Source organism: Phalacrocorax carbo, chromosome 1 (genome assembly GCF_963921805.1).
Source record: "Phalacrocorax carbo chromosome 1, bPhaCar2.1, whole genome shotgun sequence".
NCBI lineage: Eukaryota > Metazoa > Chordata > Aves > Suliformes > Phalacrocoracidae > Phalacrocorax > Phalacrocorax carbo.
This window is the reverse complement of record NC_087513.1, coordinates 143,296,456-143,323,863: the sequence shown is the minus strand read 5'-3', so window position 1 is coordinate 143,323,863 and position 27,408 is coordinate 143,296,456. Positions and strand designations below refer to the sequence as shown.

The 27,408-nt window shown below is 39.6% G+C and overlaps 2 protein-coding genes across 11 annotated transcripts in view; one reads left to right on the top strand and one right to left on the bottom strand.

Moving 5' to 3' along the window:
* The window catches only part of LOC104051940 (cohesin subunit SA-2), a 63,244-nt gene extending 57,333 nt beyond the window's left edge, over positions 1-5,911 (top strand). For 8 of the 9 annotated variants that reach the window (XM_064437895.1, XM_064437925.1, XM_064437911.1 and 5 more), the window contains 3 exons: positions 738-928; positions 1,951-2,125; positions 2,357-3,154. In XM_064437895.1, the coding sequence (XP_064293965.1) occupies positions 738-928; positions 1,951-2,125; positions 2,357-2,567 (577 nt within the window). In that variant the 3' untranslated portion in view covers positions 2,568-3,154. The other variant, XM_064437935.1, reaches the window with a different exon arrangement.
* Positions 5,912-7,295: 1,384 nt separating this feature from the next.
* PPP2R3B (protein phosphatase 2 regulatory subunit B''beta) overlaps positions 7,296-27,408 on the bottom strand; it is a 51,636-nt gene continuing 31,523 nt past the window's right edge. For both annotated transcript variants that reach the window (XM_064437856.1, XM_064437864.1), the window contains 11 exons: positions 26,294-26,397; positions 25,635-25,737; positions 24,822-24,896; positions 21,337-21,423; positions 20,781-20,937; positions 18,821-18,869; positions 17,459-17,548; positions 16,568-16,743; positions 13,203-13,321; positions 13,014-13,120; positions 7,296-8,488 (listed from right to left, as the gene is read on the bottom strand). In XM_064437856.1, coding sequence (XP_064293926.1) covers positions 8,344-8,488; positions 13,014-13,120; positions 13,203-13,321; positions 16,568-16,743; positions 17,459-17,548; positions 18,821-18,869; positions 20,781-20,937; positions 21,337-21,423; positions 24,822-24,896; positions 25,635-25,737; positions 26,294-26,397 — 1,212 coding nt within the window. In that variant the 3' untranslated portion in view covers positions 7,296-8,343. The remainder of the gene's footprint in view (positions 8,489-13,013; positions 13,121-13,202; positions 13,322-16,567; positions 16,744-17,458; positions 17,549-18,820; positions 18,870-20,780; positions 20,938-21,336; positions 21,424-24,821; positions 24,897-25,634; positions 25,738-26,293; positions 26,398-27,408) is intronic.

Here is a 27,408-nt window from a genome sequence, read left to right as displayed (position 1 = left end):
ATGTTTGAAGGAGACCTCTTTGCTCCAGAAAAGGTGATAGCTTTACCTGGGATTCAGGGAGGCCCCATGTCAAGTCTCTGGATCAAATCAGGCAGAAAAGGGCTTTGAACCAGTGTGTTGTCATAACTGCAGAGCTGTTAGCTGCTTCTTGCAGACACTTGAGATTTTACTGGGAACCTGAGAGAATTGGATTGAGTTTGAGATGATATTATAGAAAAGTGGGTTTATTGGTTCTTTTTTTTAAACTGTGATAAAACAGGCACTCGTGGCATAAGCACCCCATTTCCTGACCTGCTGTACTGTTGAATCACAAGGGGCATCTATTGCCTGGGGTCTCCTTTGCGTTGCAGTCCATGAGGCAGAAGAGGGCCAGGAGAAGGGCTGCATCCTTGCAGAGTTCTGCTCCGTTCAGACTGATCCTGGCAGCAGCAACTGGCAGTGACTTTTCCTGCACAGGAAATTCTTTCTAGACACTGATGTAATTCTGTAATTCCTGTTAATCAAGCATTGCTCTAATGCTACAATTCAATCACTCTTTTAGCTTTTTACATTTTAAAAATTCAGCTATTTCAGAGCTGTCAGGTATTTCTGAGGAAAGGGATGCCCTTTCTTTTTCTTTGACAGTTCTGTCTGCACCTTTGGAGAGTAAAGGGAAAATGCCGTTCTAGCAATAGCTTCCCTAGAAATTGAGGGGAAAGATACTGAGTTTTCTTACTCTTGCTTTTGGTTTTCTCCAGGTACGGTTACTTACAGAGGTATATAGCAGAACCACTGCCTTGCAGAGGAGATGAATGGCAGCCGTTGATTTGGTACAGAAACTCTTTACTGGCAAATGAAGATGAGGAGAGCTCTGTCCTCGGCAGTTCAGGAGAGTGGTCCCCTGTGGGCACATCTAAGCCGTCTTCTTTTAAAAGGAAATTGTCTAATGGTATGAAAACTTCCCTGTTCTGGATCAGCGGTATTTGCTTTGTCCCAGCAAAAATGCATTTCACGCTTTGCATTAGCAGTACCACAGTGTGCTGGGTGTTGTGGGCTTTCCAATTTGAACTGTGGCTTTTGCCTTCAGCTTTGTTGTTTTAAAGACCTCTGCATCCCTCTGTAGCAGGAAGGTTGGTCTGGAGACTTTGTGTGAGTTGAATACAGATAATCTTGAATTCTGCTCTGTACTGAGCTCTGGCATTCGTCTGTGCCATTGAGACTTGGTTCATTGCTTTCAATTGTTAAGAGCGTTGTTGCTTTAGGCCCTGTAGATAATTGAGATAAGAGAGATGTTTCCAGAAGTCGATTCAGCTCTTCAGCCCAGATGATCTGGGCCAAGTCATCTGGGATCTTTCTTTCAGTTGAATTTCTAGGGAGCCTGTAAGATGATGCTCCTAACTTAGATGAGTTACAGTTAGGTGGGCTGCATCGGGACTTCAGCAGCTGTCATGGACTTCCAATCCATGATGAGGTATTCACTGCATGGATATGGTGGGACTTAACTAAATGTAGAAAAGCCATGATGAAAACAATTGCCAGTAAAAATGCTAAGTGCTGTGGACATGTGCAGTTGTATGTGGAGGAAGGGAATTTTTCCAGAGCGTACTTTATCTCTCTCACCCTTTCTCAGAAGTTTTCTTTTCAGTGTCCTGCCTTCAGGTCACCTTGTTCCTTTGTGTCCCAAAGGCCCTCCTTTCTTGAGGGTTAGGTAGACTCAGCAGTACTGATAGCACTTATGGACTGGGGCCAAGATCATAAATCTACGTTGCAAAAATGACCAGTGGGCAAATTAAATTGATTTTCTTTTATGTGACTTTTAGCTGGTTCCTTCAATAAATGAATGCTTTGCTCCAAATCCCTCTTTGAGCTTGGACCTGTTGCTTTACTGCTGTGGGGAGCATGTTGGAAATGTCCTTCTGGAGACCTGTGAGGGTGAGGCTGAAGAACAAACCTGTTTACTGTCTGTTACAGGGTCTTTGCCTGAAACCAGCCAGACTGAAGCAGCGCTCAAAGCCCCAGACCTGCAGTGTGCTTCCCAGCTTGCCTCTGCCGCAGGGAAAAGCAGAAAGAAGCTAAAATCTCGAGAGATGCACTTGCAGGAACATTTGCCATTCCTTTGCCCAGGAGGGCTGCGGAGAAGATACTGGTGAGAGTTTTATGTCTTAACAAGCTCCTTTGCTTGTCCTGGTACTGACAGCTGGGGTCTCTCTGTCCACCTCTGCTTCTGTTTTTTGTAATACTTCTGTGGGCAAAGGGCATCGGGTGTGTGCCCCTCCTGTCTTTCTTATGGGCTGTGTCCCAAGGACAGGTTGTACTTGTTTCCTCAGTCTGATATCTACATTTGCTGCTTCAGCCTGATTGTCCCCCACTGTCACAGGGCTTCCGTGCCTTCTTGGACTAATTTCGACTGTGCAGAGGAAAAGACAAGCAAGGAGGAGGGTTCCTGGTCCCAATTCCCTTATCTCTGGTCTGGATCAGAGGGCTATGGTGTGGGTTGCTCCCTGGCTGTTTGCTGTAGCCAGATGCTGAGTATTTTCTGCATCTCTGGAAATGAAAGAGGATTCTTGTCTCTGCAGATCTGCTGTTAAGTACTGTGTAACTGGTGACTTTCTTCTAAAGAGGTGTTATGTCTGTGTGCAGCACGCAGACATGCCTGAGTGAAACCCCACAGAACTTGGATGGAAGAGAGGTGTTGCAGAACTGGGGAGTCTGGAGGCTACTTCTGAGCTCTGTAAAGCACTCAAAGTGTTCAGCTGGGATACTTTCCTTTAATACAGTTCATTTATTGAGGTGTTAGGTGCCATTTCCCATATTGGTAGGTTAAAAGATGAAATACAAATCCCAGAAAGACGCGTGCTTTTCCAGGTTTTGGGACACTTGTTGGATGGACATGGTAAATACAAATAAAAATGAACAAAACTGTATTAAACATGAAGGTAGCCCCTGTTTAAATGAATGTTTTGTTTCTGAATGGCTTTGTTGGAAATTCCTCAGAGCATAACCTCTTTCGTACCTGGGAAATACTGGGCCAGAAACTTTGGGCTGCCTTGCATGGGTATCTCGGCAGCAGATCTTAATATGTGAACTACTCTGCCTTGAGCACACTTGTGCAATGTGCAGCCTCTCTTATAAAGTTTCTCAGGACTTAGGTGTGTGGTTTGTTGTTTTTTTTTTTTTGCAGCAAAGATGAAGTTAAGACAGAAGATGTCTCAGAGAGGGGTCAAGCAGAAGACACAACTGAAGATGTCGATGTTGATGTCATTGGTGCAGACCAGGTAATTCCAGATCGTGTTTTCCAGCTCTGAGGACAGCTGTAGTTGAGGTGGGGGAATGTGAGTTCAGAATCTTGTGAGTACCCATCTAGGAGCAAAGGGGCTGCTCTTTTGTGGCCCCTTTTGGGCTGAGAAAAGGGGTTCTCCCCTCTTCCCTTTCCAGCTGTAGTCTCCTTCTTCAGCTCAATCAGCATTTTTAAGGCAATTCTTATTGTAGCATCTAAGACATCCTTCTTAGGTACATTGAACACCAGTTAGGATGCATTAAGAGGAGGATCCAGTTTCCTTTTTTCCCATCCTGTGAAGCTCCTTGATTAAGAGCCATTTGCTGCAGTTGCTTCGTGTTACTGACACATTGCAGAGATGGCACTGCTGCATGGCTTGCAGGGAATGTCTGCTTCAGAATGGTGTTTGCATTGTGCTCTTTAGATCGAAAGACTCGGAATGTGTCTGATCACTGGTCAGCCCGGGGCTCTCGCTGGAGCGTCCCTTGTTTCTTGCCCTTTTCCAGTCAAGGCTGTTGGGGAGATTAAATTGTCCCCAGACCAGCTGGGGATTTGAAGGGAAGCATGCGAACGTTGTGGGCTTGGAGTGGCAGCCAGCGTAGCCTGGGGCTTGTCTTGTGGGCACCGGTTGCCTTTGGGATCAGATAATAGTTTGGCAAACCGGCAGCTGTCTGCCTGGGTCTCAGATCAGCCCTGGCATGGATACTTGCAGCAGGGGAGGGCTTTCAGCCCTTTGGGACGGCAGAGCGAAGGACTCAGACAGGCTGTTGTACACCGGGGGTCTTGCAGCGGTGACTGTACTGAAAGGGGGAAAAAATAAGAAGAGGCCACGAGGTTTCCTTTGCTGCAGCCTTTCACATCCCTCCCAGCCTCTAAGGGTTTGCTGTGTCAGCCGTTGCAAGGGGCTGAGCGGGTCCTGCAGGTTTTTCTCCTGTGTTTCCCCCTGCTCTCTGAACTTCTACCAGAATGTAAACCCTGTGTTGGGCAGCCAGGTTTTTCTTTTTTTTTGCAGTGGTTTAGGCAACCCCTTCATTTCCAGTGGCTCTGGTTATCTGGGATCTTCTGGGATCTAAAAGAGCCACATTTGAAGACTTGTTTGATTTTTGACTTTTTAAATGAATTTTACCTGTGAAGTTGAAGAAATGGTTTCTTTGCATATTTGAGTGGTGGGGTTGGTTTGTTTTTTTTGTTTCTGTTTTTCCTTTTCTCCTTTTTAGAATTTTTTTAAGAGGACTAGAAAGAAAAAGGGACTTCTATCTTTTCTTCCAGTTGTATGCCTTTTAAAAAGTAGACTGTTTGAACCACATGCTTGCAACAGCTCCTACTGAAGACAGATAATAAAAGAATTTGAATCTGCGGACCAAGATTGAAGCCATACAAAAAAATGCACTACTTACTTATCTAGCATGTGGCCTTTCCCTTTAATGCCTTTTCTGGGCTCCTTGTGGTGTAGAAATGCTTCTTTCCTTTTGTGGAAGCTAAATATAATGCTTTCCAAGGGCCAGCTACAGCCAAGCTGCTAAATGGCTAGAGGCTACGCTTTTATTCTGATGCCTTACGTGCTCTTATGTTTTCTTGATAGTATGAGACTGACTTAATCTTTTTTTCCTTCTGGTGTAGGACAGTTAGTTAAGAAGCTGAGAGGATAAATGGAAGTGACGAACACACTACTATTTTTTCCTGCAAACTGTTTAACTGAAAGCAGGGTTACGATGGCATCAACCAAGGCAGAGCAGGAGGTACGGATCCAGTCAAACCGCTGCCCGTAGGCCTCCACCCAGGGCCAGTTACTAGCACTGCGGTTGCTTGCTCCACGTTGCTGTTCGTGGTGTTACTGATTTGGCTGTCGCACTTCTGAGGTTGTCGGCGCTACGCACTTCATTACTCTGCTGTGTCCTGGTCCTCGATGCGGCCTTGGAACAATTCCCAACCTACGGATTGGAATCGGGGTATTGACAAATACTGAGTCAAAGACTCTGTAAACTAGACGAGACAAGCTTGCTCAGATCAGCGCGGGGCAGCGTGCTGCTGGATGTACCCTTTACCATTTGAGCTAGCCAAGATGGAGATCTACTTGTTTCCTTGCACCTGACCCCGGGGAGGAAGGAGCCTGGCCCAGCTGTGACCTGCTGGGTGATGGCCGGTGGTGTGGCAGTGCCATTTCGTGCCTGGGAGATGGAAAACCTGGATCAAATCCTCCAAAAGTATTTCTAAATTCTAGTGCTTACAGCGATGGTGTTACTGGTCTGTGGGGGGGGTCAGGATGTGTTCCCAGGAGACCTGCAGCAAGGCTTCTACATAACAAAGAAAGAAACAGCGGACCAGTTGACTGAGTATTTTCCCCTGGAAGAAATCCTTCATGCACAGTGATCATGTGGCATTTACTTGGAAAATATAAAGCCTGAAAAGACAATGTAAATAGGCTGTAAATATGGCCCTTCAGAACAAGTCTTCCCATTAAGAATTGGGAACTGTGCTTTACTCAAGAGTGTTTTGGAGGCTGGGGTGTGTTGGCTGCTTTTCCTGACCCTTTGCCACTGCTGTATGGGATTGTACACTGCATTAACCCTATCACTCACCTTTATTTTATAGATGTGTGTGTATATATATTTTGGATTGTAACTGTAAAATAAACTACATAACCATTGCTACCCATTTGTGCTGGACGTGCAAGTGCTATTCCCACACCGTGTCTGGAGCCAGACGAGCAGCAGTGCTGCTGGCCTTGTGCTTTGCCCCGTTACGCGCCAGGCTGACGAGCGACCTCCCGTGAACACGGAAGCGAAAGCCAAGAACGGCTCCCAGGCAATCGTAAAACCATTATGTTGCATTTTGTGTAGGTAAGTACGCAGTAGGCTAACGTGTGGGGAGAGGCAGCGCCCCACAAGCTAATGCCGCCTCTCACCCTGCTTGGCTTGCTCTCACGTCCCTTGTGACTCCCCTATACCTGGTCTGTGACAGCGATGTTCTTGTCCATCTGGATCCGTGGCTCTAGACCCAAGTGCTTACCAGGCAGGCAGACTACAGCTGGACTTAGACTAAGAAAACACTTAACTCCTGGCACCACATCAAACATGCAGATGCTCTAATTCTTGTAATGAAGGAGTAGGGCTGGGAATTATTCTTCTGGGGGGAAGTTCAGTAGACTTTGTAATTTGCGTGTTGCAAGAAAAGGCCCTTACCCAATACCACCATAAATTGCTCTACTAGACCTGTGCACATCCTTTAGGAAAACAGGCCCGTGGTTATCAAAACTATAATAGGGAGCAGGATTTAAGAGGCACTTTGTGTTTCACAAAGCAGCAACCGCAGCTACAGGCTCTGCTGCAGCACCGTTCCCAGCACCGCAGCTTGCGCTGTTCCATGGAGAAAAGGTGGTGCATGAGGAGAAAGCCCTTGGCCCTACCTGCCAGTTACAAGCCCTGTTTCTAAGTGGGGTGTGGGAGGGGTGGTGCGTGTCTGTCTAGCTGAAGGGTTTCAGGCAGGGAAAAGCAGCGAGCCCCCACCTCTTGAACAGCAGCAGATCTTCAGGATCAGCTTCTAGAAAGGCAGCTGGCCATCCTTTCCCACAGCGCCTTGGGGGACAGAGCTCAACCGAAAGGCTCTGTCTTGGCTGTTGAAAAACTCTAAAGTGGGGGCACATAGTGAAAGGTATCTCACCAGCGCTAGAGGTTTGACACTGATGAGTTTCCGTTAAAATTGGAATAATCAACCCTGATTTTATTCTTAAGAGTCCTTTGAATGGCATTGAAAGGACTAGATTTGCCTTGGTACAGCTGATAAGCAACGCCACTCATCCCTAAGATAGAGGGGCGTAGGTCGCTCCCTGCAATGGATTGCTCTGTGCCACTTCCGGCTGTCCAGCAACCCTGTCTTCTGGATGAAGAAAAACCTGGTAGAGCTTAATTGCTTTGAAAATGCAGGTTGGTGTAATTATCAAACCAGACTGCATTCACGTGTAACCCATCCTGGCCTAAATGGTTCTTTAATCATAGGAAGTTAATTGTGTGCAGTGCATAACATAATTAGAACCATTAAATTACATGTATGAAAATCTTTATTTGAAAATACAAACATAATATCTAAACATTTTTAATAGATCTACACTGCAACCAAAAAATAACTTACATCTTTTTATACATTTTTTTTTCTCTCCAACAAAATCTGTTTAACAGTAAGAGTGAGGCAACAATTTCAAGCTGCTGTGACACTGATGAAGATCCATGGAATGTGTCAATAGCAAACAACTGAAAGGGGGGACAGACAAAAGCACTGAATGCCCACAACAAATTAGTGCACATCACTGATCAAGTACCACTTATACAAAGGATTTTAAAAAAAAATTGGTTCCTTCTACATGAATGAACACACTCATTTGGGATCAAGTATGAACACTAAAACAGACTTCATTATTAAATAATCTATAATGAACATCAATGAAAAGACTGAAGTTTAAAAGGGCAGGCAAAATTAAAGTTGGGGCAAACAAGGACTACAGAGAAGAGAAGCAACTCGTCTCAGGCGTTCGCTTTCCTTGTGCACTGATGTGCTCAGCTCATCAAATGGAACTATTTGTAAATGAGAGCCAAATCATGCCCCCACAGTCGCGTCTCTCCCTTGCCGAGGCATAAAAACCCCAGGGCCGTCTGGGAGCGGATAAGCAGCGCTGGCCAGGTGAAACTTGTCCCTGTACCTCCCACACCAGGGCAGGAACAGCCGTTCACATGCGGATGGAGATGGTCAGTGCACCACACACCAACTTAAAAAGAATTATACAGTTCTCAAACAATAGATTACTTTTCTCTAAAGTCAAATATTGTTACTCTTCCAAAAAGGAATTATGCAACATCTGTAAATAAATATTTTTATCTATTTTACAAACTGTAGACTAAGGAATAAGTACAAAAAGTTTCATCATTCCATACAAATACGCTTCTTTTATTTAAAAGGTAGTGTAGTGATTAAATATTTTGAGCACAAAACTAAGCTGACTTCCTGGAAACAAACCCCACTGAAAAGTATAGGTGTGTAGCAGACCTGCTGCAGACTGTCCCTTCTCTCCTGCAAGTGCTGACTGTAAGTAACCGCTACTCAAAGTCCTCTTCGTAGTCGTATTCATCCAAGTCTACATCGGCCAGATGGGAAGGCATTTCAAAAAACGGTCTTTTCTCCATTTGATACTTTAGGACGTTGGCCTTCTGATGGTCTTCAGGATTCAGTTCCGCTTCATACCTAGGAACGGGCAAAAAAACCAAAAATGAGTCTCACAATGTTAGGAAGCACCCAAGTGTTCGAACCCTAACAAGGCACCTGCAGGAAGGGCATGATTTCCGATATTTGGTATTTACAGTAAAGAAACCTGCAAGCAGAAGCCGCCCTAGGTTTCTGTAATAATTACTTGAATTTAAGCTGGCTTATTCTCCCATCGCGTGCAGAACTCACACTAGTGAGATACGCAGCTTCACTGAAAGGGTTCAAAGCACGTACTGCTCTAGCGGGCGACTGCTCCTAAGTTAGAAATAGTCAAATGCAAGACTTAAGTGCTTGACAGAAACCCTTCCAGTTCTTTCCAAGACGACTGAAGTTAGGCTGAATTAGGAAGAACAAACCACACCTGTAGTAGATACAAAGAGAGAGAATACTGAAAGCGTTATTCAAATGCACACGAGCATGAGGAGGTGACAGCAACCAACTGTGTATTTAAAGCAGACACTAGGAAGCAAAAGCCACTTGTTTACAGTTACGGATAACCTCCTGCCGATTGCGAAGATGAACAGATGGATAATGTAATGCTTAACTAACTCAAGCTGCTGAAGGCTGATATTTAAAAATATGTGCTTCAGCACCGTTTAGGTGGGATCAATCTGTAATTGATAGCTGTTTAAAAAAATTCAACATAAATCTCTGGATGTCAGATTAAAGAACTGACCGTTTCCTGGGCCAGGTTGACTCGGGTTCCTGCACATCTTCCCAAGTGCAACTGAATCTCATCTCACAGGTGATTATTTCCATCCACTTAACAAGACTAGGCAAAGAACGAGCTTTAGACTCTGCGGTGTCTGTTCTTCAAATGTGACACTACAGTGGCATTAGGTAGTTATCGGAAGTATTCTTTCAGGGAACGCCACGAGGCAAAGAGTTAAATATTAAGAATCCACTATGAAGACTGAAACAGAGTAGCATTTATAGCAGAGGTGGGAAGAAGAACAGCATTTTCAGTTGTGAACGCAATCCTGTTGAAACACTTCAGGGAGAAACCTAGTCAACATATTAAGTCGCTTCACCACCATTTTCAGTAAAAGAAATTAACAAAAGATGCTTTGATAACATCATCAGGTAAAGATAAAGCACTGAGTGCCAAGTAGTTCCTGGTTCTTTCTTTTTTTGTCATTTCATCCTTCCCAGGGGTATTAAAGCCTCAATTGTGTGAGCATCTGTCAGGGCACAGGAGGTCAACAGAACACATTGGGATTCTCCCACAAGTTCACCACTGATTTGAACAGGAAACAAAAGGCACCCTAAGAGTTACTTGACTGAGATACACATCTCTAACCAAGGATTTGGGAGAAAGATGCACATTCTACCATAACAACAGTTTTGGCTCACAAACCTGTAATTTATAGTTTTCTACACCATTAATTCCACCTTTTTGGGATGGATTTATTTTTTTCTTTTCTGAACAGCAACATCTTGAATGCACCTTTTGCTTTTGGATTTGTTTCTTGCATGCTGATACAGAGGCATGACAGTAGCTTTTCCAGTCATTAAAAATGACAGCACGAGGATCTCACACTATTTGTAGGTTCCATCCATCCATCCCATGCTCCGAAGATTGTTATTCAAATATTATCGGACCAAATGAAAATCCCACTCTCTTCCAAAGCTCCAGTGGTCTCACGGAATATCATTTTTACTCCTTTCCAAGATATTTAAGGAAAAGCGCTCTCCCAGTTTTACACATTTGGGCACTAAAGTTATTTGAGTTACTTCTCACAGTATTAGAAAGTCTACTGCTACTTCCCAGCACAGAGGTTTTTATGAAAATGTAACCACACAGCACCAACACCTCTGAAAAGTCCCTTTTTTTCCCCTGCCCTCCTTGCATTTCTAATGCTCATGTGAATGCAAAGAAATCAGCCTAGTTCGAGATTTCTGTATACTACTCCCAAGTTTCAGATCAACTGCTTTCATAGGAACGACAGGAAAACTATTTACCTTAGAGATAATAAAAAAATTACACTGGATTGTCAAACAGCCACTGAGCTCAGGCAGGCGTTACAACCCTTTAAGTACAGTTAGTGATTTTAAGGAAGTCTTTCGCACAACACAGTAACTTAAAATACTCATAATTAATTTTTGTCAATGTTTTTGTTCATTAGACTCTAACAGCAGCCACAAAACTTTTAGTAGTCCTGTATTTCTCTCAGCTTCAGCAATAGAAAATAAGGTTCATTCTTCAGGAAATTTGTAGGAAAGAAAGATTTGGACAGCCCTACTTTTGTATTGAGTTTTGAAGACACTTTTGCTGACCTTCACTTTTAGAAAGCATTCAAACTTTACGTCACATTTGTCAATGCCTGTCTGAGCCAGATCAGAATACTTTCCTTCTCTTTAGGTTGTCATTTATTTGCTCACAACTTAGATTCCATTGCTTATTTGGTAAAGTATTTGGAAGGCACCCTAACTTTGCTCTTTTTTTTAAAAAAATAATCTCAATTCAGCAGTTTAAATGCAGCCTTCACAAGTTTCTGATATAAAGGTAGGCAGAAATCAGTAAGATGAAGCATAACATGTTTGTTTCTATTCAGGCAATCCAAATACATCATATACACAACCATATGTAAGAATCTTCAAACACTGACAAATTACAAAGCGGTAGTTAATGGAGAGGAGACAGTGAGCATTACAAACCATACTCCAAGGAAACAAAGCACGAAAACTTCAGGAGCTCTTGGATAAAAGCTTTCATCCTTCTGTGCGGAGGGCCAACAGTGAAGCTAAGGCCTATGCAAACCCAACTAGGGATGCAGAAAGTAATTAAATAAAATGCATGATTTTTTGGGCTGTGCAATATTTTTAGTTATCATGGTTTTTCCTACTAGATCTGTGATAAATCTGCTAATGCCAGAAGCAGGGGCAACCTACAACCAGAGTCGCCCGAATTTACAAACACCAGGCTCAAAAGAAATGAGAAGCTCAATGTTTTTAAGCGTCATACATCATCTCTCCTCCACATCCCAGCGTGCTCCACTACATTATTCTTACACTAACACACTGCCTTTCCTTAAGGAGCGTATTTACACAGCGAAGGTGCTTTTTTTTCCCCCCAAGTTTTAGGGTTATTGGGATTCTGCTTTATACACCATGAGTTCCACAATATTATCTGTATTACTTAAGCTGTAGTTGTATGGAAATATAAAGGTGACTGTGCCTCTACCATGGAGAGAGCAAACTTCATGGAAGTACCTGAAAAACTAAGTGTCCAAGACCTGTTAGAAATTTACTGAAGAGTGAAAATTTAAGATATATTTTAAAATATAAGCTGAAAGTTTAACTTAAAAAACATTTTGTAGTTTGGTTTCTATTTTGTCCACTTTCTGTGTACAGCCATAGAAGCATGGTTTCTAGTACACCTTGAACACATTTTTTGTAGAAATGAAGTGATCTGACCCCAAGAATACTGGCTGCGAATTTTGCAGCTTTTTATCTTCACCAAGAGCAGACATCTTGAGGGGAAGAAGTGGGAAATACAGAAATGTAAAATAATTTAGTCTAAACAATAAACTCAGAGTATTAGAATAGACTAGACCATTTCAGTCAGAAGGGACCTACAACAATCATCTAGTCCAACTGTCTGACCACTTCAGAGCTGACCAAACTAAAGCATGTTATTAAGGGCATTGTCCAATGACAGGCTTGGGGCATCGACCACCTCTCTAGGAAGCCTGTTCCAGTGTTTGACCACCCTCTCGGTAAAGAAATGCTTCCTAATGTCAAGTCTGCACCTGCCCTGATGCAGCTTTGAGCCATTCCCGTGGGTCCTGTCACTGGATCCCAGGGAGAGGAGCTCAGCACCTTCCTCTCCACGTCCCCTCCTCAGGAAGCTGTAGAGAGCAGCTTTGAGGTAGGAAATGCAGGAATGAATATTGAGGTAGGAATTGCAGAAAAATGTGTGTTCTCTAAACAGTTCTATCAATTTAAGGCCGAAAACAAGTTTGAATTTATACTTGTTTTCCTTATCTTTTTAAATAAGAAAAACAATGTACAGCAGTATCTTGGACTTGGAATCCAAGAGGTTTTGGAAGCTACACAGCAGAAGTAGAGGAGTGATTTTGAAACAGCAAGATTTCTTACCTTATTTACTCTTACAGAACTGTGAAAACCACTTGTAAGCTGATATAATTTTGAGTTCTGAAGTGACAATTTTTCCCCCCAAAAGTTCTTAATGAAGCTCTTCATCCATTTAACAAGAAGCTACAAGAAGTAACACTGTATTTTGTTTAGTATTGAAACTTTTTCAAATCTTCTCTCCTCCCAAAATTTGGAGTGGGACCTTTTCTTTGACAAAGCCAATATGATCACAAACTGTCAAGGAATATTTAATTCAAGATACAAGCGAGGTTCTTCCTCCCTCACTGAGCACATGGCTAATCATGGCAAACAGCAGCATTCTACAAAAATAGCATGAAGGATGATAGCGATGGTGAGGCTCTACGTTAGAGAGGATTCGCACCAGCTCTCCTGTTACGTTTCTTACCCGTCATTCCACTGGTCACTTGCCGCCTCTTCTGCCACCAAGATGTCATACTCTTCAGCAGCATACTTCTCCCAGTCAGAGACCTCTTGGCTTTCACCTTCACCATCCTGAACAATCACATTTCAAGTTACACAAAAACATTAATTGTTGAGCATGTAGCTAAAGAAACTTTTAAAGCTTCATACTCACCCGCAACACAGAAAACTGATCCTTCTGTTCATGGTCAAGGTATTTTTCAATGTTGAAAAAAGTATCAAAAAACACATTTGTCAACTTGCAACGCTTTAAATCATGCAGCGTAATTTTTCCTGTAAAGAAGATCACGAGATAAGATATTTAAAGCTGAAACTATCCTTTCTCCAAAAAGAAGGAATGTTATTCAAAAGTTAAGTCATCATTATGCTCAAGAACATTTGCCACTGATGCTCAACACAATGGGAGGGAAGTGAATAGATGAAATACACACCTAGAGAAGTGTCCTTCAAAGTGGACAGAACTTAAGTGTTTCAGATTTGTTACTTGCTTTAGCCGTTTTCCTACTGCCCTTCAGTATGTTGGAGCGAGATGCAGTCTACCTCACTTAGCTGTTAGAAGATCATTTAAGTTAATTGAATAAGCTTCCTCAGGAGATAGAAATCTCCAGTGAGCTAGCCATTCCTTCCCAAGAAGTGTTTGAGTAGCAGGTAGGCACCTCCTCTGGCAGCAGCCCTTTCTCTTCCCTGACTTGAAAAGACGAAACATATGATGAAGATGACAGTGTGTGACTGTGCTTCATAACTGAATTTTTCATAGAGACTAATTTGCCACACTTGTCCAGCCTGATCAATATTTACTGCTTGAGAGAAAAGCTAAATGCTCAGAGGTCTTTTGTTTGTTTTTTATAAAGTGATACCTTAAAGACTCAAATCAATTGATTCATTCAGTGTTAGAAGTATTTGTCAGGTTGCTCAGAAATATTACCTTATTTCTAAGTTAAATACTAAGCTTCGGCAGAAAGGCTGAAAAATACCAGACGTACAAGGAACAACAGATGGCAATCCTTAAACTCCCTGTTATTGATTCACCTCAAATACGGCCAGCCTTCTGTCGTCAAAGAGGGGCTAACTGCAGACGTTATGGAAGAGTTCAGTAAGAGCCAGACTTAGAACAGTATTTCCTTGACGTTCTGTCCCGCCCTCTAACAAAGTATAACTCAAGGACATCAGAGGGAAGCAAAATCTGAATCCCATTTTGGAGTGGTCACCACACTTGCGTCTGCCGCCATCTGAAGTGCCTTAATGTATTCTGCCTGGCTTATAGCTGGTGCTCCAGAATGACATAAACCCCTCATGGCACCTGTGTCATATCTGTCAGACCCACACAGATGTCTGGTGTATCGGGCCATCTCAAGTGGCAGCAACTCTCCACAACCAAGCAACTGGTTTGAGTCCCAGTTATATAAGCTCCCAGTTTAAGTTAGACACCTATATTTGGTTCATTAGTTTGAGCTTCAGTTTCCATTTATTGCAATGGGAGCTCATAAGCCTAACACCCAGGTAGATGCCTCCATTGTCTCTCAAAGATCAACAAAAAGAGAATGAAATTGAGAAAATTAAATTCAGGTCTCGGCAAATTCTTTAATTTGCCTTTTGGTACACAGAGCACCCTGTAGCAACCTGTATTGCAATTTAGCCATAAATGTATGGAAGCGCCTTCTTCTGTTTTGAATCTAAAGTGAAATGTCATTTTATACTGCTAGTTCTGTATAGGAAAGTGGCAGAAGAATTTTTCTTAATCCACCTTTCAAACACCACCCAGTTTTTATATTAAAAAAACCAAACCATCAACCCTTCACAATTTGTTTTCATTTTCATTGCCCTAAATAATTTTAATCTTGGTTGTGTTCCACAGTCTCCTTTTGTCATCTTCATGATACAGAACAGATACATCAATCTTGTTTCATTTGAAATGCAGAACAGAAATATTATTGCCAATGTCTGTCTTTCAGAAGCATCATGTCCCAGACTGGAAGGGAACCCCTAAGCTTGGGAGACTATCGTAGGCAACCATATAGGAAATGCTTTCCTTGGAGCTTACTTCACCTCATCTCAAATGCGCCCCCCACCCCTCATGCACTATACAGTGCTGGTCTAACACTTTATTTCACTGATATCTGGGCTTGCGCTTCCAGCCAAAACATACTTAACAGTCCTTTTTAATTTACAAATTTTTTCACCTGCCTTTAGGAATGTGTTTTTCACCCAGCAAATCTGTATTAACCTGGTTTAAATAGGAACATGAAGCTTTAAGTTCTAGTTTTGAGCTATTTCAATTCCCTTAGCATGCAAAAAATTGTCTCAAAAGACAACTGCCTTTTAAAAATAAAATTAAGTTTCTTGTAATTTAAATATTCTTCATACTAGAAAGAAGGTGGGCAATAAGCAAAACTATAATTGATTCTCTAACCATAATTTTATATACAGTGAACAGAACCACCCTCTGACACTCAACTAAAGCGATACTTGAAATTCAAGTAAGAAAAACTCAGTGCTTCATCTAGAAGTATCTAAATGTGAAACACTAGCACATTACATTTGCTAAACAAAAGCGTTAAATAAGATTGTCAACAATTTTCTTTTACCATAAAAATAGCAAACATTAGGATATGCGGAGGAGGTTGCTACTCCTATCAATCACCTGAAGAGCAGACAGGCAAGTTCTACAGTTGTTGCAATGCAGAGTCTATTGTACAGATTGTACAATAGCAACCAGACTGTACGCCAAGTCATTTTACACACTGAAATTCATGTTAAAAAGTATAGCCACAATAAGGGTTATTAGCATTAACTGTGGTAAAGTGTTGAGACCTCAGTGGTGTTGAGTTCAACAAATCCCTGAAGACTAATCCATCACGGCTACAATGGTTTTACCAGCTTGAGGTTTTTTTTTTTTTTTTCTTTTTTTTTTTTTCAGGTGTAAAATGTAAACTCAGGTTTCATTGGCTGAAGACCACACAAGTAAAATGCAGAAGGGTAGAAAGCAGGTCTATGAAGGTTCAAATGAATACAGAAAATAGCCAAAAGCTAAGAACAGTTTAGTATTCAGTTATTTTTAAACCCTTTGACATTGACATGGATTTCCTAAGGGCAGCTTAGCCTTGTAACCTAAAGTAAGTCATTACTGATCTACAGAGACAAACACTGTTTAGAAACTGTTCCCTCTGAAGAAATCTCAATTAAATCAGTACTGGAACAGGTAAGAAGCAAGCGAAGAGAACAGTCAAGAGCTTTGAGAGCATCACCTCAGCCAGTGACAATATTTCATTTAAGACTAAACGTGGCTACAAGACAAAAATAAAAGTCTACAAGGAATTTTAAAGCAGCATATTAAATTTTAGTATGAAAATGAATGCCGGACTGCTGTTGGAAGACCATTAAATTAATAAGCACTAAGAGACTTTAGAGAAAAGACAACTTAAAGGCATATTCTTTGTATGATCAACTGAGTGCTCTTAAAGGTGCACCAACTCTAAATCCAGAGAAACAGAAGTTACAGATAGAAAAGGATTTTATTACCTTCATGTTGTGGCTTCACAAGATCCAGCATCTGACACAAACAGTCTTCAAATGGCAAAGGCTCTATGGCCATGTTATCTAACTTTTGGCACTGTTCTTCATAAAAATACTCCAATTCATACATGGACAAAGCACCATCCCCATCAAGATCCATGCAGCGAAACCAGTATTCAATGCTGAAAGTCAGTAATTAATAGCAAAGAACTGTTTACTCAAAGCTATTACAGAATTCTAAGAATTTACATTGCCTGTTTTAAAGGCTATGCTACTTACAGATGCAAAACTAGACCTAAGATTACATTCCATAATGCCATAGCAAGTCATTAAACACCTACTGTGTTAAGAGTTTCTGGTATTTGTTACGCCATACATTACTGCACTTGAAAAACACACCTGTTAGCTGTGGATGGGTGAGGGAGATGACAAACACGTGGCTTTACATAAAAAACCCAAGGGAGCCAATGAAAAATTGAATTGTGCATCAAAACCCAAGTTCTTTCTTCATATTGAACAAGCCAGTGACACATCACACAACAGGTTTCTTATCAATATCCTACAGCTAATGCAAGCTGTATAGTTTCCCAGTCACTGGCATCATGAAAAACTGCCATTTCCTTTATCTATACCCTTATGTGAGTAGGCCGCACAGAGCATATGGAACAATAGCATTTAATTAGCCTCTTAAAAATCATTAAAATAGAGTTTTACAGCAGCAACAGTAGGAGACACTGAGAAATGAGAATGATACAATGAACTGCGCAAGTCTTCTACTCAAGATTTTATAGTTTAGCTTCTTCCATCAGAGTTCTAGCTCAGCATCACTGGTCCCTGTTTAAGGACTGAGAAACTAAATTCAGTCTTTACTTTTTTAAAACACAAATTCATTCTTACCTAGTTGGAGTCTTCTTGTCCTCTTCAGATATTAAAAACCAGACAAAATCAGCATAGCTAATTTTCCCATCTTTTTGTGCTTTTCTACCTCTTGAAGGCCAATGAGAAGACAGACAGAAAATTTATTTTAAAACGCCTGGCTTTTACTAACCAAAATTAAGGATTATTTTCCTTGGTGCTATTAACTGCTTATTTAATCCTAAATGATGCAGTGTTCACCAGATGACTTGTCACAGACTACTTTGATCTTTTAGGATATGGAGCTTGTGTGCTCTGTTCTGTTTCTACTATGATGGGTAAAGAGGAAGGTAGCACTCTGTCCAGAAGGACTTACAGCTTTCCTTCCTGGGCAGCAATACCACCACTTAACTGTTAACAGAAGAGACATCTCAATCTGTTTCTAAAAATATAAAGACACACATGCTTTTTAGAATTTCTGTTCAGGTAGAAGGGATGAGAACTTAAAACTGTACAGAACTCCACTAGCTAGAAGCATTGGAGTGGAAATATGAAGATAAAAATGAAATAAAAACATTCAGGAAGTAAATGTTCATGGCAAGAACATAAATGTCTGTTTCTACTATTACACCACAGAACACAGGATCCAAATACGTTCTGAAGACACACGGTCAACCTGTCTAGTAAAATGTCAGGTAGGCAGTTCCTAGGTATATTACATTTCATTCCTAAAATAAATCAATTTTTTTGTTTTATCCTCAAGATGTCTAGAAAAATATGGTTTATGTTTTGTCTTGCCCAAAACACTCGCATAAAGGGGTAAGCTCTAGACATATGCCTGCCAAGTGACATTTCACACATTTCAGCTTTTGCTCTTTATCAGTCACTTTCTAGCTGCAGATATTGTGCTTGCAAAATGTTTCAAAAAAAAAAAAGAGTAAAATGCCATAAATAGACAGAAGTGTAAATCCAAGTGGGAAAAATGAAGAATGACTGTCAAAAACATGAATTAACTCAACTGGAGACTTATTTTTTAAGTTTGCTGATGCAATAAGCATTGATTTTACAAATAGCTATTTGTAAAGCCAGATTCCCTTTGAAAATTTTACAGGTTTGAGGGATGGAAAAACAACAATGCCAATATTTCTTCCCTTCCTCATTCCCATCCCTGCTAAGCCACACAATATATCCAAGGGCAAGTGTTCGTATGGATAAAGAAAGGAGAATAAAGAATTTGGACTAAGCCAAATGTTCCAAGAGCATTCTAGTACTACTACAGTTTAAACTACTATACTAAATCTTGAAACTCACTGCTCCATTTCAAGGGGAAGGTATTTTTTTCTGGGACTGTCACATAAGATGCAAATGCTAAATTGCATTTAGATCAGCATACAAAGGAAATACCTTGTTACAGCTCCTGAGAAGATCCGCTCTATCATCCTATTTGAAATTGCTGTGAAAAAAGGTTTAAAATAGTGTCAATTATATGCAAGTTATTTTTGCTTTATATTGTCTAGTCGAAGAGTTTACTGGAACCCTCATATATACACATCTGTGAGAAAGACCAAGTGTAGTGCTCATTAATCCCTTTGAATCCTCTTGGAAACGATCACTTAAGCGTCTCCAAACCAAAGCTAGAACCAGCTTTGAATTCAGACTTGATACAGAAATAACAGTGTAATAAAAGTAATAAAATTGGCTGATTAATAAGACTGCATTTACCAGTTATTTGACAAGTAAATCATGTTTTCAAGTGCCATTACATTTTATATGACCTTGGTTTTGGCAAAGAGCCAAAATAGAATTGGCATGTTCACACATAATGAGCATACCCAACTGATTCTGACACAGGTCTATTTCTGACATGGTTCTGATCCATGCTTCTATTTTGAAACCACTTCAGGGATTTTAGAGACATGTCTTAACTGAGCACTACCTCTGTAAAGGATATTCAGTTTATCCTGAAGAATTTGAGGATGGTACTCAAAGCAGCATATGATACCAATCTCCCAGAAGAATTACTGCTCATTATTCTAGCTCTGAAATATTTTTTCAGCATTGTAGGAATACTGGTAAAGCAGGGGGTTATAACCATTCAAATAGTTCATCTGTTTTATGTACTTACAGTGATGCTATCACCATATTATTCTAGTAAGGACACTAGTCCCTACTTAATATTTATCCCCAGAAATGTAGGATAACAAATTTGTTTCAGACAATGTGCTGCTGTTTCTTCTTACCTACTTTTGAAACACTGAAGTTGTAAGAAAGTATTAAAGTATGTTGTTGAGAAGGTTGAACAAGTGTTTGATCTAGCCTAATTTTAGACCAGTGACAGTACAAAAGGAAGGGACTGATGAAACCAGATTATCTAATTTTGACATGTGAGAAATAGAAGTCTAAAGTTGGGTAATCATATCCATTTTATGCTCTTATTTATTCTAGTTCTCATTAAGCAGCAGCTGTTAAGCGTTAACCAATATTCCATGGTTTAAAGGATGCAAAACTAAATTAAAAGTAGCACTGTATCAGTTCTGCTTCCCTTCTAGTGCACTAAGGCAGAAGAGCAACCACTCAAATGAAAGCAGCTCTCCTTCCTCAGTGTCCTAAAGTGTCATCAGACTTCAGTAGGCAAGTTTTCAGAAGTTTTCAATTAGAACTGTGTTTATTATTTTCACTGTGGGATAGTATTCCATAATCGCTTTGTGCTTAAGTAAGCTTTCCAGTCCTCAAGGGAATAATTTTAAGATGACAATGGACACAAAGCATCCAAAAAACCCCCCAGTAGTTCCATACACGACAAAATATTTAAAGTAGGTAAAATTGTGCAAGACTACAGGATGACAGTCATTGTATATTGAGTGCAGAAAATAGAAAGCTGCTAAATAGTATTAAAACAAGATGTACTGCAGCTAACAAGAATTTAAAATAAGCAGAGTGCCTGAATGTATGTTTGCCTTTCTTTTTTACTCTTTGCATACCTTGCCATAAGAGCCATGCTACTTAAACAATATCAGTAAAATGGATTGATTCCAAGATAACAACCCAAAATGGCCAAATGCAGCCATATACCAAGACTTAAGTCATTTTTTCCTTTTAGATCAAGCCTACACACTTAGAAACTTATTTTCTCTTCTACTTCTTTTCCAAGAGCAGAATTCATAATCAGAATTTTCCTCAAATTTGGTATTGCTAAACACAAAGCAGTGTCACAGATTACTTGCCCTGCTTTATTTCGCTGAGTCAACAGGATCAGCTATACCAACAGCCTCATAAACACTGGCCTTGGCAGTTAACCACTTCCTCAAATGAAAGTTTACAGGTCATTTAATACATGTAAACAAAGGTGTGTAATTTGTCATACCATGATCATTATGTCGAGCTAAATCCTTCCGATCAATATAGAGGTCATGGTCTGTATCCAGCTCCCAAAATTTGCAATAGATAACATAAAAATGTTCATATGAGAAGTACTCTGTCAGCTGGTTAATATCAGCTTCTTCTTCCAATAATGCCACATTCTATTATCAGAACGATAAATAGAACACATTAAAGAATTTTTAAGACATTTCTTGAATGATCTGAGTTCTCATAACCAAGTTAATATCTAACACCATTTCAGTGGAACAATTATCTTCAGAGGCAGTACACTCCATGCAGCATGACAGCAAAGACTGAACACAGGTGGTAGAAACCTAATGTGTCCACAGAAGAATTAGGAGATGATCCAGACTGCTACAGCTCTAGTTAAATGACGACTTTTAAACATTCTAGTGTATGAGAATCAATGCAATTGATCCATCACTAGTTTTTGGAAAAAGGAAGAAATGCTACTTATGTTACTCCCTTAAGCATTTAGTTAATACAGTTTTTTAAACTTGTAGAAACACCTATCGAGCAAAATTTTAGATACTATGTACCTGTAAAAAGTTGCTTTTCCTGAGCTCGTTACAAGTTATTTTCCCAGACCAGGACCTATTTACTGTATAAAATATTCTCTGTATAACCTGCAAGAAACAGAAAATGGAAAGATGATCTTAGGCATGCTAACTAAATACCCTCCCAAACATTAGTCAAAGGTAAGTCTTAGCTGAGCTGCATTACAGAACTCCATCTTTCCCCTATTTCTAGTCTTCTCATTACTTAGCAGGTTGATGGCGTCTCTTATGTCATATTATCAAATCATTTCTAACTCTATACCTAAACTCATCCTGATAAGCCTTCTTTCAATGCTGCAGTACCTGTATCTCACACAATAAAGTTGCCGAATACTTGTGTGCTATCCAAATATGTCTATTGGCAAGGTCACCGCTTCCCAGTCTTCCAGAACTATAGGATATCATTTAATAAACATATTAATATATCTCCTTACTTCAGATTTAAAGACCTATATTTAAGAATATTTTACTTCATAAATGAAGTTACAGATATGTAATTGGGACTCCTTAAGGATCAGAGTACGGGGGATGTTGCTCCTTCGGAAGTCTGCAAATACAACAAATCAACATTCGACAGAAATATTCTCTCTGCACCTGCAGGAAGTAAGTTTTTCCCTATTTTATTTTATTCTATTTAATGTTACTTGAAAAAGCCCGTTCATAGTATTAGGAGTAGTACAAAAATGTTTTCTAACATTTAGATCAAAAAAATACCACCTATGCAAGAAAGATGACTACTTCTTGTGCCATAACTGATATTGGAACCAGAAACAAATCCAGCTGAGTATCCAACACCTTTGTTTAAATCAGTTTTACATGTACATTGTTTTGGTAAACTCATCCATTCAGCAAAATTTGCTTAGTTTTAGTTTATAAACATAAGACCAAAATATGTTTTCCCTGTTTCTTAACTGAATTCAGTCCTCACCCCAAATAGTTTAAGTCAGCCAGATATACAAGTTAGTCATTCACCACTAATAAAGCAGACAAAAAAACCACCAAAACATATTATGAACTATAATTGCTTAATTAGAGATTGATTATACCTGCTTAATTAGCAAGACCAAATATTGCATGTGTAGCATTTCATTTGCAGCACAGTAGTTACTAGCTAAAAGAACCATCTCTTTAGGAATCCTTGTTCCCCAAATAAAACCTCTTCCAAACTAAGACTTTATTATTTAAGTTTTTAATCACTTCAGACTTCAACTGCAGTAAATCGATAGTTTAAACAAACCAATCATTTCTAAATTACAAATAGAAAAGTAATTTATTCATAACATGTAAAAATAAAGCTTAAACTGTAGCTTGCAGTGAGCTCTGCAGCTCTTACTTTGAAAAAGAACAGCTGGTTCAATAAGTCCAGAAAGGAGAATAGACTCGCCTACTTCTGAAACTTAATTAGCTCAATTCTAATTGTGAGTTTAGGGAAGGCCTATTTTTGGCTTATACTACAAAGCAATTTTTTCTAAAAAGGTTTTGCCTTAGCTTTGCAACTTAATCCATCTGCATGTCATTATCTCATCTGTTATACATTTAACTGGTCTAAAAATAAAAACAAAATTGAATGTTTGCTAAAGACAACTGAGAACAGACTTAAAAAATGGTTTTCTAAAGTGAATCAAAGCAGAGTTACGCAAATTGTCAGAGAATTGCCTTCTTTACTATGCTGCACAGTGGTTTGTCAGAATGAAGAGGAAACGGTGCAACAGAGATTACAATTTCAAGAATTCATAGTTCAGATATATACATAACATACTTGCAGATTAAATGTAGTATCTCATTTGTCAGGGCAAGTGTTTTTAATATTTCAGCTCTATCTTGGACATACATACCAAACCTTACCACTAGACTGACCAGCCAACCTATACCATAGCCTAGCAGACAGAATAGATTGCCTCCATGGGTGAGGAACACTTACAAGACACTTGCTTCACTGAAGAGATGTAGGCAGTGTATGCATACATACATATATGTACACATGTATGTATATACAAACACAGCAGAAGAATGGATCATTTAATTTGTAACTGCAAGTGTGCATGAACAGACATTAATCTTAACTGCAGTGCTTACACAATATAGATAAAGCTTCATTTAGCAAGATAAAACATTGAATACAGGTATGAAGTGCCTTATTTCACCTTAGAGAAAATCATCTATAATTATTACTAAAATTTGCAGGACAGAACTTTAGAAGACTGTATTGGGCAACAGTTACTCCATCCTAAAATATGACAAGGGTAGAGAGTGGTCCTGTCACTTCTTGATCTGCAGAACAGTATTCCAACCCTTGTTGCTAAATTCATAGCAACACTAGTTTACTTTGGGGATTTTTGGTTAAACACTGATTTCTGTAGAAGACTACACTAAATTTGGTTAGTGGCCAGCACTAGTTTATTCAATATTGCTAGACTCTGGTCTTATTCAAGTAAGCTGTTCCTCCAAAGAAAAGTAACTGGAAAGGGTAGGACCTTTTCCCTTCTACAGTCCTTCAGGACAGGCAGCAAGCTTTCACAAGTTTAAGTGGAGCAGGCTTTGATACAACCCAGAATCCATTAAGAAAGAAGACTACTCGCAGGCAGAACATTTCCTTCAGTCACATCTGACAAGAAAGTTCTGGGAGCTCACAGAATCATTGTAAGAAGCAGCAAAACGTAATGCAGCAGGACATATTTGATAAGCTGGTAGTCTCTAAGAAGGATACGAGGAACAAAAATGAAATGTTTTCAAAAAAGCTTCTACAGTTTTGGTCTGGGTCAAACTATAAGCTGGATAAAAGGACAATCAACTCTGCACAGTTTTTGTTGGAAAATATTCATTAAGCTATTTTCCACTTGCACAAAGGAAGTGAACCGAAGGTCATTTTGAAGAATTTTCATATTTTGAGACTTCAGTGGAATCAGCTGTCTAGTCTACAGTTGAGACAATTTAATGTCACTGATTTTTCCCTTAGGTACAGAAAGAATACTTCAGTCCCATAACCCTAGGAAGAGAGAAATGGAACTCTGTGTATAAAACCTACTTAGAAAGAAAAAATCCCCAGAGAGGACAGTAGCAAGCAGCTTCAATATTATCTTTTTTTACTTAATACTGAACATAATCACATTACTATAGACCTTTCATTCAAAATTCCATTTAATTAAACCCAGAATAAGGTCAAGATTGTAGTGAGTAGTCTATTGCCACAACCAAGTGCTTAAGATAGTCTGCTCTTTGTTTGATGTTCATTAACTTCTCTTACATTATTACAATTAGTATTAAGTTCAGCAATTTCTTATAAATTCTAAGCAAAACTATGATCCTTAAGAAATTGAGTCTTCACAAGATTTCTAGTTATGTAGAAATGAAGACTGACAGCATACTCAGCTTTTCTCTAGGGACAAAGATGCTTATACATATTGACTTAATTTCAATTTTCCTACTTGGTTAACAAGAAATAGCTTTTCCAAATAAAAGTCACTTACTGTGGTAATATACCGAGAATGAAATTCAGATGCTTCTTTTAAAAATGATAGGCCAGGATGACTATTCACTACATCCTACAAAAAAAAGGAATAGAATATCCCAAACGGTATTCGTTAGTGACTATATAAAGCAATTAGCACAAAATAGCACATATACTTCCTTAACCAAAACAGTTCAAATAAACTACTACAATCATTAATGATAACTGCGTTTAGAACATATTTCATGTAAATAACACTGCTGACTTTTTAAAAATAAAATTATCTTTTAAAGAAGACAAACAAAAGCTTTCCTGTATTTTAGATGGCATGAAGACTTTGAACACTGCTGATCATTGTAGCTTGTAATTTTGTGGCTGACTGATTCAGTAAAAGCGAATTTAGGTTTTATTAATTCATTAGTAAAGGTGGCGTTTGCTGCTCTTTGACAGAGATTGTATTAGGTCTTGAACTCACACGCCACTTCTCCTTTGCCTGCCAAATGGCCTCCTTGACTTAAATAACTTCAGCTGTTTTTCTAAACCATAAGGAGTCTCTGATATATGTGGTATTCCTACAAGAAATTTTAAATCCATGCATCTTACTGTAGCTCTTAAAGAGCTCATCTTATATGATTAATTGTAAAGTCAGTCACTCACTAGCATCTCAGTGGACAGTACAAAGTGACTTATATAAAATATTATCAATCAACTTTAATGAAGCCCATGAAAAGTATGTTTAGCTCAACCAAAATAAAACCCACAAAAAACCCCCAGGGCTTTGCCAGCTTATAATTTTGTTGTGTTTCGAGAACTAGTTTCAGTTGCAATTTACTTGTAAAAAAGGAATGAAGTCTTCTTGCACCAAGTAGTTGCATCCAGGGTTCATTAGAAGATGAACAAACTTTGCAGCATCATCGTAGCAGGTCTGAAGTATTCTGAAATTGAAATATTTCCATTTAATACTCTACACAGAAAATTGCTCATACTACCTTGTACGGACACCCTAGAGCAAGGCCTAAGAAATTGCAACAACAACATTTAATTCAAAAGCCAATTTCGAATGTCAAACTACAGTCCAAGTGGACATATCAAAGCAGTACTGTCTTGTACATTTACACTAAAGGAGGTGTGTACACCATGTTATTGATTACATGAAAGGACATTTTTCAGTTAGAACTGGAAGGAGCACTAGAAAGAAGAAAAACCTTTTTGTCCAGAAGTGGCACGTACAAGTTCGGGCCACAGTTTCCTCTTTCCCATAAACAGCCAGTCATTTGCCAAACACTTTAAAAATCTATAAACACTGTAAATAAAGATTTGTTTGTTTATGTTAAAGCGATGATTTACATTTTCCCAGACACAAATTTGTTGTCAATGGTTGATTATGGGAAAGTGTTTTACTCCCCTTTATGGATTGGAATCCAGTCAGAGTTTAAAATATCACGTTTCAATTAAAAAATGCAGTACTTCTAAAAAAAGTAATCTACTTACTTCCGCCACATTGCAACAAATTTATGAACTGACACATATCCTGTTCGTTCACCTCCAGCACAATAAAACAAAGGACCTTTCCAGTAAAGTGGGCATTCACAAGCCTAGAATTAAAGTATACATCAAGTCAGTTCATTGATTGCTTATCTGAGGGTTATTCCCTCATTTATAAATCTCGTAAAATTTAATTTTTCAAAGTCTAAAGAAGAAAAGCTTAAGGCACAGATTTTTTAAAACTGTTTCTGAAACCAATTCCACCTTCCAAAATAATTAATTTTAAGCAACTGCTTTAGGCTGAAATCCAGAAGTGGAAAGCAAAACATAGGGCAACTTGCAGCGTTCCTAATAGATGAACACAGTTACATGCCTGCTCTGTCCATGCTCCAAGCGGCTGAACAGAGTCCATGCTAATAAGCTTTGCTAAAAGGCTGAATATCTTTAAGCTGAGCTTAAGACAGCACAGTTATACAACTTCTGAACTGGAGCAAGTTTATGTTTGTCCGGCTCAGAGGATGGCTCAACTCATCTGCATCCTTGCATAGTATGTAGGCACATCTTCTATCCAATTTTAAGTAGCAGGCTAGCCTGCCCTGAGCAGCAGTATCTTGCTTCAGGATACCCAACAGTTACACCTTCACAACTTCAATGCTCCCACATATACCTACAGTGCTGCTTCTCTGTCTGCTCCAAGCTGCCTCAGTTGTAACAGTTAAGTCTCCTTCTCTCACCTAAAACTGACTATGACTCGGAGTAGCCAGACGTGCCAGCACCTCTGAGAATCTCATGTGGATCTCAAATAAGATTGTGAATACTGCAAGACGTTTAAGGTCCCTGCAGCAAAAAGACAGTTACTTCTCATGCAACAGTTTAACCAGTACTTTAAAAAATAAGAAAAACTGAGTTTGATGAATACAGTCCTCAGAATGACAGGCTTTTCCCTGTGCTTCAAGAGAGACCCTTTCATCGCTGAATTGTAGGTGACTGAGAACTGTAGGTGCTGAGAGGGAGGGTCTCTTCTACCTCTCATCATTTCTATGTGGAAAGGAGCTGTGGAAGGCAGGAATCCTATCATTCAGTTTAGCAGTTAAATACTTCTGGTGAGGCGAACAAGGAGT